At 37.5% G+C, this 19,179-nt stretch overlaps 1 protein-coding gene across 1 annotated transcript in view; it reads right to left on the bottom strand.

The window, feature by feature from the left end:
• Positions 1 to 3,338: 3,338 nt before the first annotated feature.
• imd (death domain-containing immune deficiency protein) overlaps positions 3,339 to 19,179 on the bottom strand; it is a 30,835-nt gene continuing 14,994 nt past the window's right edge. Inside the window, exons 3-5 of the mRNA XM_083139311.1 lie at positions 17,120 to 17,245; positions 13,685 to 13,845; positions 3,339 to 8,472 (exon numbers count right to left, since the gene is read on the bottom strand). Of these exons, the coding sequence (XP_082995437.1) occupies positions 8,341 to 8,472; positions 13,685 to 13,845; positions 17,120 to 17,245 (419 nt within the window). The 3' untranslated portion in view covers positions 3,339 to 8,340. The remainder of the gene's footprint in view (positions 8,473 to 13,684; positions 13,846 to 17,119; positions 17,246 to 19,179) is intronic.

Genomic DNA, 19,179 nt, shown 5'->3' with positions numbered 1-19,179 from the left:
TAATGAATAAGATTTACCAAGGATATACGGCATGTACTGCTGTATAGCCTCGACTAAAGCTCTATCAGGTGCATTTAAAAAATAAGGTCTGATTGATTATATCAAAGAAGAGAAGTGATGGAACACTGTATTAGTGGTTACAAACACGTACATATCTACATCTACTTCATTTCTCAATATAGTCACCATTATTTTCAAAGCAATTTTGGTACCGTTGAACAAACTTTTTATACCCTCTGCATAGAAGTTCACCACCTGAGAGTTGAGCCAATCCAACACTGCTGTTTTCAAAACCTCAGTTTCTTCAAATCATCGAGATGCAAGCCACTTTTCGATGTGATAGCTATTAGGTGTAAGGTTGACGAATCCACATATTCTGCTGGTGTCAAGGCATTGGAAGGCCGTTGGCAGAAGTGCATTAACCTTCCGAACAGCCCTCGTATATCACTTCCAGGCAGTTTTGAATTCTATTCACTACACTGCTTTTAATGGTCTCCTCTTGATGACTTTTTCCAAAGAAAAGGGTGTGAGGTTTTATTTTTCAACATAAGGGTGAAAAGAAATAAAAATATCACAAAATGAAATCCAATCAAGGACCATCCTGTTAGATTGAGCAGAAGAGCACAAAAAAAAAAAAAATTCAGAGCCTGAAACATTCACTTAATTTATCCATTCTATACAGAAATCCTTGTAATTTGTTTGCAGAAATAAAAGCTCAAGTAGCCCTGCAAAGAACAAACTGGAACCTATTTAAGTCATTAATGGACCATTGTGTCCCTTCAAAACAGGAAGGCAGTGTGCCAAAACAATTCCAGCTCAGATTCACAGTTCAGGAGACAATGCTGTCCTACTTGACTGGATAAGACCGAAGGTAAAGAAGTCACCATTTCACTGGGAGAGAAGCTACTAGCTGCAGATCTACAGGCAAAATATGCAAGGAGACTACTGCTTAACCTGCAGAGATCAGATCAACATGCCTGAACACAAGATCTACAACTTACCCACCTCAGACCAGAAAATTATTCAACCGAGAAGCATGATCCCAAACAATGCTTGAACCTGCTAAGATAAGATGCTGCAATACCCTTAATGCCCTAGCAGAGAGTCTCCAGGGTTGGGCTTGACAAATTTAAAACCCTCCCTAAGTCAACAGCCATTATCCCAACCTGCAAACCCAGCAGCATCTCTGCAAAAGCTCAAAAGATCTACGAGACTTCAGAATCTCCCCCTCCAGCGAGAACAAGAGCACCAACCACTCCACCAACAAACAATAAGCAGAACCCTCCGAAAGTTGCAACCAGATGTTGATCTGACACAATTTCCACTGGAAGAGAAGCGACATCCGGTGACAACAGAAACCATGGACCCAACAACTTCAACTTCTAGACTGCTCAAATTTCAATACAATCTTTTCAATCTCTTTACAAATTGTATTAACCTAACCCATACGATATTATCCTTTCCTGACATATCCCAGGTTAACCTTGTTTCCCGATTGCTTCCAGGAAAGCTGACATTGTTCTGATGCCTTCCCAGGATGTTTCACTCTCTCTTTCTTTCTCTCTCTGCCTCCCCGATGGCGCAGTGGTAGCGTTGTTGCCTTGTAATCAAGGGGTCCCGGGTTCGATACCCGGTGGAGACACAAGTGGTTCGGATCCCACTTTAAACTGTAGGTCCAGTCCCGATTAGCCTTACTGTGCATAAAGTGGACTTAAAACAACAAATCAATCAATCAATCAATCAATCTTTCTCTCTCTATCATTTCCTGTTTCAAAGTTTTCTCGGAACTGGTACTACCCCTGGCATTCCTTCATTACTATAACCAATAATCTTTTCAGTGTATCTATAATTTCATAAAAACAAAATTCCAGGACTATTTCAGACTAAAAACTAAAATTTTTCATACCAAGCCATTTGGGCAAATCACGTTTTTAAACATAGGAAGGTTGCTAAATTTTAGCTAAACATAACAGTTACAATGTATCAGAAGTGAGCTTTTACATAAACTTGGCATGTATTGACTTATGGTTAACAGTTAACAAAGAATTGTTTTTATATAAAAATTCATAACAAATATAGCATAAATAATACATAATTACAGCAAAATTTAGTAATCTAAGTCTTAATCCTAATATCTACCAAAGAAAACCCAAAAATTGCAACAAGAAATTGGTAAATACTTCTTCCTGTAGTAGATTTCTACATGAAATATACTTTCTACTGTAACTACTGATAATACTCAGTACAGCTGGCAGCCGACGAGAAGAGCGCTGGCAGAAGAGGTGTGACGTACTGCCAGGCGACTCCACTCTTTCGCGTGGGGGAGGTGCTCTTCCGCCAGAACTCTTCTCGTCAGCTTGACAATGACCCGCCAAGAAGAAAACAAGACTTCCTTCTCCCCGACCACCCCTAAATTCTGCAAATGAACCTGACCCTCCCTTTCCCTCTGTGCCCCGTCTCCCTTCATTCAGCGATCTTCTCGTCGGCTGCCGGCTGTACATTAAATTGAAGTGCAGTTTAGCCACAACAAATCTTAATTTCTTCGTTCAAAAGAACACTTTTCGTGCACTACTACAAAAATGTTGATTTTCCAGAAACCCAGCAAATTTCCCTGACAATTCAATGACTTTTCCGGAAAAAATAAATTCCATGACTTTTCCAGGATTTCATACTGGTAACTTTTAACAGTAATAATCTAATAGTAACAACTAACCATTTCTTACATGAAAATCTTATATGTACTGGATCCCAGAACAGGCATACGTAGATAGTAGATGACCAATTACTTGATTGATTTGGTGTTTTAAGTCCACTTTATGCACAGTAAGACTAATCGGGACTGGGCCTACAGTTTAAAGTGGGATCCAAACCATGATGTGCCTTTACCGGGTATCGAACCTGGGATCCCTTGATTACAAGGCGACGACACTACTACTGCACCATTGGGGAGGCACATAACCAATTACTTGTTAAACACAAAACATGTATACAGTGTAAATCCACATAGTAATGTATATTATATACACATTACACAAAATAAATATTACAATAAGCATGAAAATGGGGGAACCATAAAATAATAAGGAAAAGACATCCTGGTTTAAATTTAAAGTACCAGGATAAAAAAAAAAACATATCCCCAAATGTGTGTAGGTAGGTGGAGCTTAGGGCACCATAAGGGGTTACCTGTTGCTGGAAATTTTCATTGTAATATGTAAATGTTATCAATGATTAATAGAGAGAGAAAAATTTATTTCAAGTATGCTGAGAAATAAAAACCTTCTTAATTCCAGAGTTAATATTTTTGTAATATAACTGTGAAAAATAAATAATACCCATTGGAATGACACTTTTATTATTACTATTGCCAGAATCATGATTTTTGTGAATATAAACATAAGGTCTACATTTTTTTCAATTTACGACAGAATAATAAAAACACCATAATAACGAATGCACTTTTACAAAATTACAATCACATTGATATGTAAATAATACATAATATGATATCTAAAACATGAATTAAAATATTTAATACCAACTTTAATACATGATTAATGTATATAAATATACTTTATTATTTTTAACATTTAATATTAGTACTACAAAATATACCACTTCATTATTACACAAATTTTCTGCGTACCTTATAGATGCAGGAAAATTTATTATTCTCTCACATTCTTCTGCATTTAAATTATTATTAAAGCAGGAACAATACTAAAGTTGTTTAAAATTCAAATGGTGATTCAGTACAGTGGGATCCATGAGTATTAACATGCAAATTGTCCATCGCCATGTTCGTGCACTTTATTTGACCCAATAAGAGCTTCAAGAATTAGAAGAAAACTCAAGGCAAGCTGCTGACAACTGCTGCACAAGCATACATAAAAATCCATTGCTTAAAAACACATAGGATGTAAGAGAAAAATTAATAAAAATAGTCATGGACAATTTGCGGAGCAATACTAGTGGATCCCACTGTACAACAGGCTACTTGCACCTATCTCACGAGAAACAACAATGAACAGAAAAAAAAGTTTGCAAATCAGGTTGCATGTGATATTATCGATTCTTTCACTGTTAATGTAACCTGAATCACTGCAGTTTGCAATTCGATTCTTAAAAAGTACAATGGTGTATCTGTCTCTCTCAATGTAACATTCCTTCCAAAATTTGTACAATAAAGTTTGTGGGAAGCCCATGATTTGTACCAAGATGCTTACATTACCATGTTGATCTGATATAATTAATGTTTATTACGGAACACTGTCTATAAAGAGTTTGTAATATTAGAAACTATTACCAATTTTCAACATTTCAGGAATTTACAATAATCATGAATTGTGAAATGTAAATAATACAAAATTTTGCTGTTTTCTACTTAAATACTCCTGTTATTTACCACTCTGATATTTTGCATACCTCATAGGATATCCAAACTGCCAGAATGGTATAAAATGTCACATTGTTAGGATTTACCACAATTTTGTACTGTACACAGTGGCATGCCCAGGAGGGGTGGTGTTGGGGGTCATAACCCCCTCTCCACACCCTTTGGCCCAGTATTCCTACAAAAAAGAACATCAACGGCAGAAAAATATTGTAAAATGGGGGCCGACTACCAAAAAGTATACGTAACCCCCTTTCAAAAAAATTCTGGGCATGCCACTGACTGCACGCACAAAAATTGTTTCATTTTGCGTGCATTTCAGAAATTCCTGCTACATATAGGAGTCTTATTTCATGGTCATCTGTGTGTTATTTCTGCTTCTACCTTTCAGTCACCGACTAGTAAAAAAATATATTCTCTCCATGTTGACCTTTCTTTTTGGGGGGGGGATGAGAACAATGGTAATGCAATCCCTACTGTCATCACATTAGAGAGAGCCTTGTTATTTTCTGCAGAGTACCCAATGTAAAAGGATAGACTTTTCCAATCTAGTACTGGCATAATGAGAATACAGAACAACTCCTTTATACCTATTACAGCATATCAGCTAAATAAAGGACCCTTATAAATTTAGCTTTTAATTATATCAATGTATCAAAATTTTCGAAGGAACAAAGTGTGTTAACTTGTTATTCCATGAGAAAAATGATCACAAGTAGAAAGGCACTCAGTACGGTACATGATACTGAAACTAATTTTTTCAGGTAAAGAACAAGTGAAACCCAGTTTCTTTGAACAGACACTCATTTCCAACATACAAATCCTGTGGGGCTAGCTGTTACAGTCAAAATATTACTGAAGCGTAATTTCCTGCATACCATAAAAATTGCTACAAAATAGAATTTGTCATCACCTATTAGGAACCTTATATTTAAGAGTGCTCGTAACTTCTTGCATTGTTTACACACAGAATAATAATTAATGATTAAAAAAATCTATTTCTTCCTTGCATACAAAAGAAATGCCCATATGTATAATACATACTATAATGTCCAACCTTAACATCATAATATGTCCATCATAGCAATCATTTCATACAATCAAAGGATACTCGATTTTGCATTTTCAATTAAATCATCACAGCTCAGATTATCACAATTACAAAGATGACATTACAATCTCTTCATTAAAAACAACTGTACAATAACCATGTTTAGTATAATTCATGACTTTTCTCCCTCAAGTTGTAACTTGTGTACCTCATGTTACAGTTTGAACTTCATGTATTTTGTACCATGTATTCGGTTTGAGAAATTGCTGAATGTGAAGAAAGGAAATGAACAGGAAAAATAAAACAGGAAGGAAAAAGTGAATCTCACATGAAAAGAAGTGGAGGAAGCACTGAAGAGAATGGAAAGAGGTAGGACACCTGGAATAGATGAAGTGCCAGTACTAGGAGCAGGAGTGATTGGTGCGCAGTGGCTGTACAGAGTGTTGAAAACAGTGTGGCAAGAGAGAGAAGTGCCAAGAGATTGGACAAAGGTACTAATAGTTCCCATATTCAAGAAGGGAGACAGAAAGGAATGTAAAAACTACAGAGGAATAACACTTTGCCACTCAGTAAAGGTGTATGAGAAAATATTAGAGAAAATAATAAGGGAAGTGACATAACTGAACATGAGAGAGGAACGGTAGGACTTAGAAGAGGCAGATCAACAGTAGATCTCATATTCACCATAAGGCAAATGCAGGAAAGGCACTACGAGTATGGAAGTGATTTGATTATGGTATTCCTAGATATAGAAAAGGCACACAATAGCATGGACAGAACAAAGATTTGGAAGGCTTTAAGAGAAGAACAGTGGGAAGGACAGAGTGGTTCAGTAAAAGTAATGGACTAAAACAGGGAAGTGTTCTTTCCCCACTGGTCTTCATAATTACAATGGATGCAATTAATGAAGAGGTTGGGTATAAGATAGGAGAGGAAGAGATGAAGGCCCTGTTGTTTGCTGATGACAGAAGAAGAAGTACAGAGACAGCTTGATAGTTGGAATGAGAAAATCAGAAGAGCAGCAATGAAATTCAGTGCAGAAAAGAGCAAGGTGCTAATAACAACAAGAAACCGAGCCAGAAATGAACCAAGAATAAAGATGGACACGGAAGAGTTGAGGGTAGTGGAGAACTTTAAATATCTAGCAAGCATAATTGAGAGAAGTGGAAGAATAGACGAGGAGGTAAACAGAAGGGGACAAATGGGTAGTGGACTATATCAAAGTGTTCGAAGATTAATACGGAACAAGGATGTACCTATGAAATGCAAGAAGGTAATATACAACACATACTATGCGCCAATAATTATGTATGGAGCAGAGACTTGGACAATGACAGAGAGAGACAAAAGAAAGATGCAGGCAGTGGAGATGAAATTTTTAAGGAGTATATTGGGGAAGACTAGAAGGGATAGAATAAGGAATGAGGAGACCTGACAGACGGTGGGTGTGGTGAAGCTTCAGGACAGGATAGATCAGGCACAGATGAGATGGTTCGGACACATGAAGAGGATGGATGCAGAAAGACTACCAGTAAGAGCTTACAATGCACAAGGAGTGGAAATAAGGCCAAGAGGGAGACCAAGATGTCTGTGGAAAGATAGATAGTGGAGAGGGTTAGGAGAAGAACACCATGGAAAGAGAGGGGTGGTGGAAGACCAGGAAAAAATGCACAGGCTTGACTTCTATGCCGACCCAGCCTGCGGCAGGAAACGGCAAAGGATGACAATAATTCACTTTGTAATCTTTTAACAGTTTGAAGTATATTTTAAGTCTGCTTTAGGCAGATAGGCTAACTAGGACTGGGCATACAGTTTAAAGTGGGATCCGAATTCCTATGTGCCTCCAACAGGTTTTGAACCCAGGAAACAATGATTACAAGGCCACAATGACATCACTACACCATTGTAGAGACCCTTTAATACAGAGTGTTTCAAATTCATGCAACCCAAACTTTGAAAATTTATATCATGAAAACCGTAAGAGATATTTACACAGGGTTTTTTGCATTATAAAGGCTCAGCCATTGAGATATTTTTCAATACTTAACATTATCAATTTATTCCATACAGAAAATTAAATAAAATAATAACTGGTGGAAGGCAGCATTAACATTTTTCTAGAAATGCACTTTTGAGTGAGAAAACAATGTAAGAAATTATCGGAGAGTCATAATTAGACGTGTAATGAGTGATGCCATGCCAATCTGTCATTTGCAACCAATAATGATCATGTGCAGCATTTGATGGATTTATGCCTGGTGATTTTATGGGTTGAGTGAAAAGGTACCATTTTTGGCACATATCTCCGTAGCTAGCAACTAGCAGATCAAAATTTTGTCGTTTATTCTAGCAGAGAAGTGTTACTAGAATACTTAAGAAAGTGAATGAATATGCCTAAGTGACATACTTGAAACACCACAAGGTTGCCAACAGAAAGATCAATATTTGATCATTAGAAAAATTAATGAAAATAATTTCCAGTTTGCAATTAGAAGAATTACTTATATGCATTGATATTACAAGAGATTCAGCAATTATACAAGCCCCGTGTTTTCCACTTCACTTTTAAACATTGCAATACCATAAATAGTATCATGCCAGTTAATTATGTTTGTTACTATAAAAGTACAAGAACTACAAGCCTTTCACAGCAACATAAAATAGCACATGTGTTTTATATTAGTGCAAAATGACCCAGCATCTATCAAATGAACATATGTCACATAACAATCAAAATATTCATTATGATCACACTTAATGTCCAGATTATGCTGCAGAAAGAAAAAAATGATGGTTCAACTTTGTGCACTTCAAAGCAATACTTGTTCAAACACAACCAATTGATTACCAAAGCACTGGTAATGTAGGAAACTACATCGTATCTGTAACTGTATCGTCAAGATTTATTCTCTGCAAGAATTGTCACCACTTCATATTCTTTTGCCTTCCATAGCGCATTGCATATTGCTCCCACAGTTGCTACCTTTGGGTTCACTTGCTTCCAGTCTAACAGCATCTTCATTATAACCTGAAACAGAAATTAACCTTAATAATACCTTAAGTAACGAATAAATCACAATGACTTATGAAAAATTTAAAGGTTTAATTCTACTTTAGTCAGGGTTCAATGACACCTCAGCAGTGACGTCCACTGAGAAGTAGCTAGTCTAGCAGAGATAGATCTCACATCTCTAATTATTTTCAAATCACAATATTTATTGTCTTGTTGAAGCCACATACAACACTTCTTTTATCACACGCTTCTTGTCCCTCGGTGGGATCTCTGGGAAAGACTGGAAGGGGATACTCTAGCTGGGTTTTCTTCCCCCTCAACAGTTCCAGGTAGAAATGGCCACCGGAAGGTAAAGGCAAGATTCTGCCTCTACCTCCCTTGCCCCCCGCTGCAATGGTTGAAAAGTCGTGATTTATGGTACCCCGGTCAATATCCTATAGGAACAGATAAGAGATTGGTTTCCATTTGGTTCCTTTGTAAATCCTCTGAAGAACTCGGGAGAAATTTCTGCAGTACTTATGTTCGCTGTATTTACACCACAAATTTATACACGTTTTATAATATGTATGTATAATGTGGGATGTAAAAATATAGTTTTATGTTTATGAAATGGGAACAGATTATGTGCAGACAAAAATACTTGGAAATGTTATGCATTTTTTTTTTTTTTTACAAATACGGAAGATATAACAAATATTTGCTGACGCTCTCTCTCATCTTTGTGGTGTTTTATTTAATAATACTAATCTCTTGGCCTAAAAAAAAATATTTAAAAAACTGGTTAGCTAGAAGGTCATAAATACGGATGTATTTATTGTTGTTGTTGGTTTGGTTTATTTTACTTCGCTTTTCTGCCACATTTGGTTATCGCGGAAATGAGGATGAGTGATGATATGATGAAATTGATGAAGGGACCTCACAAAGAACATCCATATTCAGGCAGGGATTCGAACCCATGATGAGCGCAAATTCTTGTTCCTGTGTGTTGTACTCTGCAGTTGAATAATGAAATAATTTCGAATGAAAAATATATCCCAGAACTTAACAAGCCAAGTAAATATTATTGAAGAAACTACAAGAAAGTGTATTTTGTTACCAGTTTATTCCCCTTTAATATATTGAATTCTTGCCACCTCTCATCTTTCTAGCTGTATAGATTGAATCACGATAAGTAGCTAATGAGCTCATGGAAGTCATGAGGAACAATTGTGAAGAGAGAACTCTGTATTCCTGATTTTGAAGTGCCCTGCAGATGAACTGGTAAGAAATTATTTGTATTTTTTTAACGTTGCTCTTCCATCACTTTGCCTAATTTCTGCCATGATGGTGGACGTAGATTCAATTAAATGGGTGAAGGGTGGATACAAGAGAAACACTCATGCACAGGCCAGGGCTCGAACCCAGATCCTTCAGTAACAACATCGTGAGATGAAGGAATTAGGGAAATCAAGCTATGCAATTTTTCTTTCAAAGAACATTAACCATGTACGAAGATGATGTTTCAAAAAATCAATTGAATACCACTGAGGTAAATTCCATTTTGCTTTACCGATACCGACATATCCGAATGGTTAGCACTTTTCTCTCGTCTTTGTTGTCGGCAGACGTCCGTGGATGAGTGGTTATCACAGCATGCTATGACAGTAGGGGTTCCAGGTTCGAAACCCGATCTGCGCATGGGTGTTCCTTGTGTGTGTTCCTTCATCAATTTTATCATATCATCATGGCAATTAATCAAATGTGGCAAAAAGCGACGCTAAGTAACACAAATAAAATCGTATCATTGATTGATTGCTTGATTTAGTTCATTTTACTTTGCTTTTCTACCACTTTTGGCTATTTGCGATGATGGTACGATAAAACTGATGAAGGGACACACACAAAGAACACCTGTGGACAGGCCGGGATTTCTTGCTTAGTAGTAAAATCAAACCTTTTTTTTTATTTTGGAAATAGGAGTAGTTACATGTACCTTTTGCAGTAGTTTCCTCAATTTGCAATCTTTTCCAGCCTTTGACATTCTTTTTTTTAGGAATACTGGTCCTTAAAGGGGAGGGTGTGTTGACCCCATCAATCCCACCCTTGGGCATGCCACTGATTGCTATCCCAAGTGTCGACGTAACCTCACTTCACTGCACTTCAGTTGCAACTAGGGCCAAGCTGCTACCACTTTTATGATGCCAATACCACTTGCAAATCGAAATAATTTGAAGTATTTATAAATATTAAAAAATACAGTGGAACCCTGATTTTATATTTTCCTGCATTATACATTCATGCTGACATGGAGCAAAGTGTAATACAATTTTACATTTTCCAGTATGAAAAAAAAAAGGTACCGCTGAGAACTAATTATTGTAGAGATGAAATACAAGGATCATCCAGAAAGTAAGTTTCGTTGGCCAATTAAAAATAAAATAAAATAATGGAACAAAACCCTTTATTGTACACTGAAGTACAGGCCTTGGACTATGTTTTAACATAATTACCATCCCTGTTGAGACACTTATCATAACGAGACACCATACTTTGTATCCCCATATCAAAGAAACCTAGTTTGACCGCATCATCATCCTCAAAGCTCTGGCCAGCAAGGAAAGCTTCCACGTGCAAAAAGAGATGAAAATCAAACAGAGCAAGATCTGGGATATACGGGGGATGAGGAAATGTTTCCCAGACAAAGTCTGTAAGGAGTCTTTGCGTTGCAGCCACAGTATGGGAATGAACATTGTCGTGAATCAAAACAACACCACGGCTCAACATGCCACGTCGCTCGTTTTAGATTGTGCGACACAATTTTCATTGCAATAGGTACTGGCATTGATGCTTTCGCCGCACTCTAAAAAGTCCACAAGCAATACAAGTGTGGTCTTCTGTAAGCGAGCGTGGGACCCAGCGGGCACACAATTTGCAGAAGTTCAATCTGTCCGACACAAATTCATGAAGCAACGACCGGGAAATTTGTGAAAAATGCAGAGACAGTGTTGTCAGGGTGAATTGTCGGTTCTCTTTTAATCTTCTGTTCCACAGCATGAACCAATTTGTATGTCAAGAGAGATGTTCCGTCCTTCATTAAACTGTCGCACCCATCTCCGTACCATTGAGGCACTCATGATCTGTTCACCATACACTTCAACAATTTGAAGATGAATTTCAGCTGCTGACACATTATGTGCTTTGAAAAACCATATGACTGAGCCCACTTCACACGCGGCAGGTGTTTTGATTTTCTTGAACATATCGCAACCCACTACGAAGCGTCTGCACTTCTGTCTTCTCTAACACTGATGTCTCTGCCTTGCCAATGGGTCCAACTACTAGGCATGCATGCACACTCTTGCAATAGCAGTTGCAGCATAAATTGCAAACCGAACTTACTTTCTGGACATGCTATATAAGTTGTTTCTTTTTCAGAATGACAGGGCTTTTAATGGAGGTGAAATTTATACATTGTGCCTCCCAATAATTCCTGTTAAAGGAAAAAGAAGACAAAAATTGATATGTAAAAAAACAAAATGGCCCCATTTCCTCTCCCCTCCTCACAAAGTGAAAGAACCATGCAAAGTTTTGCTTAAATCAAACTGATACTTTTTGGCAAAAAAAAAAAAAAAAAATTGCATGAAGTGGCTGTCACCAACTTATGGAACACTTTTCAGAATTTCGCTTCTAGCATCAACACTATGGATGTTGGGTGGACCAAATTTGGAGGCAAGCATGACAAACGACCACTCTATGAGGATATGTAATGTGCCATGCTGCAACTTTTGGATATACAGGGTGTCCGGAATGGGACTGACGGATTTTAAAAGTGTGTGGTTTTAATGGGGGCAGAGATAGGAAAGAAAGAAAACATACATTTTGAAGGAAAACTCAAAAAGTTTTGTTCAGGAAATTTTCATAGTTGTACGACTACCGATGACGGCGCTAGTATTGCCGAAACGAAAATTGGCGTCGGTACTCAAAAAGGTGCAATGCGTGTGGTGGTTTGCAGAGACAAAAGTGTTGTTCAAGTGCAACGAAACTTTCGACGTGTGTACCACAAGGATCCTCCATCAAGCAACAGTATCCAGGCGTGGAAGGAACAATTTTCATCGACAGGGAGTGTAGTGAAACCTCACAGTGGTGGTAAATCGCGTGTGTCAGACGAACGGGTGGAGTTAATAAGAGAGTGTTTCACACGTAGCCTGAGGAAGTCAATTTGCGCAGCGAGCAAGCAGCTGGGAATTCCAAGGTTAACTGTGCACGATGTGGTACACGAATGATTACGTTTGAAATTAAACCTAACGACAAGCCAAAAAGATTAGAATTTGCCAATGAAATTATACACAAGATTGATAATGACCACAATTTTCATTTCGGCGATACTAGCGCCATCATCGGTAGTCATACAACTACGAAAATTTGCTGAACAAAACATTTTGAGTTTTCCTTCAAAATGTATGTTTTCTTTCTTCCCTATCTCCGCCCATATTAAAACCACACACTTTTAAAAACCGTCAGTCCCATTCCGGACACCCTATATGTTTTGTAATTCGAATAAAAGATAAGAACTGAAATATTGTGCGTAGTTTCCAAGAAATGGCACATTAATTGCTGACACACGTTGCTGGTTGATATATTGACCATCCATCATCAAAATTTTGACCATTTGCCCTACAAAGATTAACCCATGTGCATTTTATCCCCCCCCCCCTTCTCTGAAGAAAACCAAGGTGGGTTCAAAAACTTTGAAAATTTAAAGGTACATGTCTAGACCAGCGATTCTCAACCTTACTGAGACTGTGGCTTAGTAAATTTATTTTTTAAAAGTTGATGTTGCAATCATAAGAATTTTACTCACAAATAAATACATTTCTAATTTTTTAAGTTAAACATATATTAATATGAAATTAAATATTAATAAATAAAATATGACAATCATAAAGAGTAATAGTTTAATTACGTCTAATGTGTGGCTTGTAGAATTCTAAAACAAAAAAATCCAATTAACCAGCATATTTCCACTACAAAATATTTGTTAATGAAAATTGCTGTGCAAACCACAATGACAAATTTCAGGAGAATACCTTGTGGCCAAGAATAATTGAAGCCATGGCCCTACGGTTGAGGAACTCTGGTCTAGAAAATAGTATTTTACATTTACATACGTACATTATCATTACGTATAATCTAGAATATTTGTGATCATCAATGATACATAAAAAAATGGGACAAGCAATGGCAATACCTCATCTAGGCCACTAGAAGTTAAATTATCTACTTCAAAGTGATCCAGTTGGCCATCGTAGTATCCAAGCTTCCATCCAACAGTTCTCCAACCTTTTCCAAGTTTTCCGGCAATGATCATCATGTCATCCATCTCTAGAATTGCACTGTCGCTCAGCAGATCTACAAAAAAACACGAAAATGTTTGCTGACTCTTGTGATTATCATTAACTGATATATATATATAAATTTACACACACACAGATGGGATCTGGGGAGGGAGGGTGTGGTAAGCGATACCTAGGCAATTTTGCACTAAACCCAATAGAGTGCAGAATAACATTTCAACAGTTTGATTTGAATGATTGATTGATTTGGTGTTTTAGGTCCACTTTATGCACAGTAAGGCTAATCGGGACTGGACCTACAGTTTAAAGTAGTATCCGAACCACTATGTGCCTCCACCAGGTATCGAACCCGGGACACCTTGATTACAAGGCAACAACAGTACCACTGCGCCATCGGGAAGGCCATTTGAACAGTATGAAAACTATCCATTTTGGGAAACAATTTGATTTGTTTAGTTACAGTACAAATGTGGCTAGCTTATGACTTTCACGTCTTACAGTAACTATTTTTTGGTTGATAAGACGATTTAATAACTTTTGGGGGGGCAGGGGGAATGTGCGTAAAATTGAAAATTTCTTCTACATTTATTTTATGGTAACTGGATATCATAATTTTGCTTCCTTAAGGCGAAGAGAGACAATTACATATTCACCAGTTGTGCATTTATTTCAATATCGTCGGATTGGGCACTGATATTTAAAAAAAGGATTAGTATGCAAGAGAGTATGTATTTCTCATTGTTGCAAGTGGAAACTGTTTTTCAAGTTGATTCGTAAGCTAGAAACTATGTTTGAAAAATATGATTAATAAATATTTACAGAATCACATGTATTCCTTATGGGAAATCAACTTCAACTTCAAGTTACGACTAATCAAATGGGAGTTTCGACTTTTCCTACTACCATGACATAGTTCAACGTGTCCTTTTCCCGTCCATGTACTTTTCTATGCCATTGGATGTTTGATATTCCCGAGAGAATGAATAAAACAATGGTCCATAAGCCTAATGCATTTCTCCTTGCCTCGTATGGCCATCCTGGCAGTGTTGCCAAACCTGATGTGCATAAAAGAGCTAAATTTCACCATTAATAGAGCAAAAGATGATTTCAAGGAGTTAGATTAAAGAAGGCTGCATAAAGTGCCTCCTAGGGTAATTTTAGGTGTCAGAGGGGTGGGGGCACTGATATTACCGCTAGCTTTAACCTTTAGTCTGCCGAGAGGGTTCTCCAAAAGTAACCCCTGTGTCGCCGAGACCTTTGCCCGCAAATTAAATTTCTACACTTATTTCAGATAAAACGTTATAACGCGTAGACTATTGGACCAATCTACTTGTTTCATGCTCCTGACTGTCATACAAGGTGAATTATGAGGCAATATATGGAACTCTGTTTTTTTTTTGTTTTTTTTACAAAAAAAGCTTAATTTGCATAGTGCGCATGAAATTATTTACAGCAATTTGGCAGATAATAAAGATGTTCCCGATGTTTTGCATGAATTCGACCTATTCAACTATCTGCTTCAGGTAACTTTTGTTTGTAAGCTAAAACATCAGGGCAAGCAAACATGCCCCATACCGAAGGCAGTAGGGGGGTTTGGGGGGCTCGCACCTTCAAATTTTCATGAAAAAAAAAAAAAAATCTGGATTTGGCCCCCTCTGTTCCCACTGTTATGGGAAAGAAACGCAAACTTTTGTTTTCGACTGGACGGGAAACAATGGATTCGCAGTACAGAAGATGCAAGTGCAGACAAAAAAAAAATCAGAACCACATACAGCGACACACAGAAAAAGCTTGAGATCCACCCACACATGGAACAAAACTCCACACAAACTTATCCACGCACTAGTCAGGTCGTTTCTGATGGGACCCGTCTCCGTGCTAAAAATGGAGAAAGGGGGGGGGGGGAGGTCGGCACCTGCAAGAATTTTCAGCTGAGTCCTTCTAAACCTGCTTTTGTTTTGTCCACGTTTCGTTCGAGACGTGGGAGTCTTTGTTGGGTTGTTGCAAATGACCAACTCTCATTCTAGCTACATTCTATCTATTTTTAGCCTTCAGGCTCTGAAAATCTCCCTCACACGGGGCTATGCAGGGTTCCAAATTTCCAACCAGCCTTTCGAACAAAGAAGAGACTGGCGATATTTAGCGACCTTCGCCTGGAAGAAACAAACAGCAGTAAACATCTGGTATTTATAGCTTCTCTTCAATGCTTGACTCAAACACGTGACACTGGCATCTTGGAGGAGGGGAAAGTTTGCTTTACAGGGTGATGAAACACTTTCCAAGAATGTCTGTTAGTGTTTCCACCCCAACATAAACACTTTTAGCAGGTAAAACCTCGGGAATTTCTTCTCAAGCTGCGTGGCGGCATCACCCATCTCAATAATCCACTGATGCTCATATGAAATCGAAAATAAAGGATTCCCGGATAACAACATTGTCATCTTCACCTCAGCCACGGCGCTATATAAAAGTAGCTGGGGAGGTAAGAAGGGGATGGGTGACGCAGCCAATATAACAATACCAAGTTATGTGCAAAATGTACCCTCATGTCAAAAGGTGGTCTTTGTGGGCCAGAGCCAGTGGTGGCATCATAATGGGGGAGGGAGCGGGTGCCACAGTTCACAGCCAAACGAGTGCAAGAAAGAGCCAGATCTGGCTCTAAAAGAGCAAAGTTGGCAACAGTGATCGGCAGCTGCCGCAGCGACAAAGACCTAGGGGAGATTGCCCCTCTCCCCCTTAAAGAGAAGAGAGAAAAACAAACCAATCAAAACGTCTACAGTAAATAGTTTTCAACACCTATCCTGTCCCCCTGTCCTCTTTTTGGGTAATAAAAAGGGGATCTGAGCAGATTTATTTTCACAGTAAAAATGTTTGGCTTTTCTAAAAATCCTTAAGGGAACACTTAAGAACTGTCATTTAAGTTTGTGACTATTTATCAAAATATCATTTTAGTGAAGTTAATAACAATTTTGTGATTATGAAATTGTGAAAAATCCTGACGTGATAGGAAAAAAATGATGTCATTTCCGTGATCAGAATTGAAAATACTTTCAGAATCACATAATTTCCCTTCTGTTGTGTTATGTAATAAATGTACTATAATGGCAAATATCATAATTTGATTGTGAAATTGTGAATAATTCTGACATGATGGGGAAAAAATGGATTTCATTTTTGGAATCAGCATGCTGCAATTATTCAGAAACAAGTCATCTGTGAGACATCGAAACCCATGCTAGTATCAGCTAGTTCACAACAATATTGGCGAGGAAAAGAAAAATAATTAATGGAATAATAACCTAAAACTAGTTCAGTGCAAAAGTGTATACCTTCTATCTCCTTGGTCTTCTCCATTTTTGGTTGTTTACTCTTGAAAGGACTTGCGACAGATCCTGAGACGTTGACGACATTCCCAACATGAATATTGCTGCTTCCGACAATGTTAATTGTATTGCCTGAAATGAACAGTCAACAGATTAATCATTACTAGAGGTATGCATACTTCGTTTTTGACGAAAACACGAAATGTGAAATAACATATTGTAATGTTAATTTTTCATGTTTCTGAAAAAATGTGAGGTGAATTATCCTACCCTGTTTTGTCACGAAATAATGCGAAATGAACTGCAAAATGTGAAATACACTCTTAAACACGAAATTTAGAGTTTATTTACAGACACGACACTTTCTGAAGTCAGAATTATCCTGTGAGTTATGCAATTCACGGAAAATTGATTAATTCTGCTGCAAATATTTGAGAAGCAAAAATGGACCCCTTTATACAGGAATCAACTTAATATTAACGACATAAATGTGCTATTAGAAGGGATATGTTTATTTTGTGTAATAAGTTCAGTTTTTAAATCAAATTTAGGATTATATTCACATTTATAAAACCAAAATGTAATTTTATGTACCGCTATAACAGCGAAATTTTATTTTATTTACCACTTTTGAACCCGAAATTGTTCTACCAAAAATATGTGCCTCTAATCATTACAACTGATATTAACATATCAGTGTATTGGTAAAATTACTAATAATTTTGCCAAAAGCAATATTTCTATGAAAGTTAAACATTGAAATTTTTTAAAAAAAAAATGCGGTGGATAGCTTGAGAATGATAAAACTACTGGATGATGTACCTTCATTCATTGTGAGCATTGTGGGTTTACCCCCATTGTATTTAATGCATGCACCGTATTACCAGCAAAAATGGTGCTGTGGAGCAACGGCATATAATCAAATTCCTTGTAAAGGAGAACATGGCGCCAGCTGAAATCTTGAGAAGATTGCAAGCACAGTATGGGTTAAAAATTATGTCACAGGCAAGACTGTACGAATGGTGTCAACCGTTTAACAAGGATGATAAGTTGCTGACAGCATGTTCATCCGACTGGGACATGCATGTTGGAAGTGTAAAATAACCAACCGTGTATGAGTAACAACCCATTTATAAATTCTAACCCATAATACTCAGAGGAGGAAAATCTACATTTTTAAACCTCACTTGTCAATAATAATAAGAATAAATATATTACTTTGTCGTTCGAGTATGTCATACCCTCACATGTACCAGGGGTGAGGAACTTCCTACAGTTCATTTGAACTTATTTCCAGTTCTCTATAAAATTATGCGCACAATGTATGTACAATTGACTAGGTTGACTACTGTCAAGAGTTGACTGCTCTCGCTCACTCCACCCGTAGCCCAAAGACGATGGTCACAGGGTTTCCTGCCACTCGCTGAGGAACATCCGCAGTCATCCTACAGACAAATGGGTGACGAGTGGAAGGGGCAGTGAAGGGAAAGGGGGGGGGGGTGTTGTGAAGATCAGCGATGGCCGATGAACCAAGAAGAGTTTCCTCAATCAGCGATGCCAATCCCAGCAAAATGGTACTAAACCAAGCACAGTTTGATCTTTGTTGGCACTTAGCACCCTGCTTTTGGCATAATGGTAAAAATCTAGCATAATCTGCAAAAGCCAGTCCCTGGGAGAGGGAAATCGAATTCAAAGGAATATGTTTTCAGGAAATAAAAATAAGATTATGTCCAAGTCTTATTTCTAACTTCACCAGCGGACATGTTTCAAACGAAAGGCAGTATGCAGATACAGCGACAAGCTTTTTTTACAACCATGCCACAATCCATCCTCTATCTTTTCTTCATTCTGCCCGATTTAGTTCGTCAGGAGATTTTATGGTAGGAAATTGGTAGATAGTTGGAAGTAAACAATTTTCTCAAACATCTTTAACTTCTATGTTAAACCCATGTAGTTTGTTGCACCATTGTAAACAATTTTGTGGGAAAATTTACGCTATTACATAACTGTTAAAAATAAGTAACGAAATTCAAAACTCTACTAAAGTAGATGCAGGATTACAATTA

Source organism: Lepisma saccharinum, chromosome 17, assembly GCF_977018435.1.
Source record: "Lepisma saccharinum chromosome 17, izLepSacc3.1, whole genome shotgun sequence".
NCBI lineage: Eukaryota > Metazoa > Arthropoda > Insecta > Zygentoma > Lepismatidae > Lepisma > Lepisma saccharinum.
This window is presented reverse-complemented; position numbering and strand designations above follow the sequence as displayed.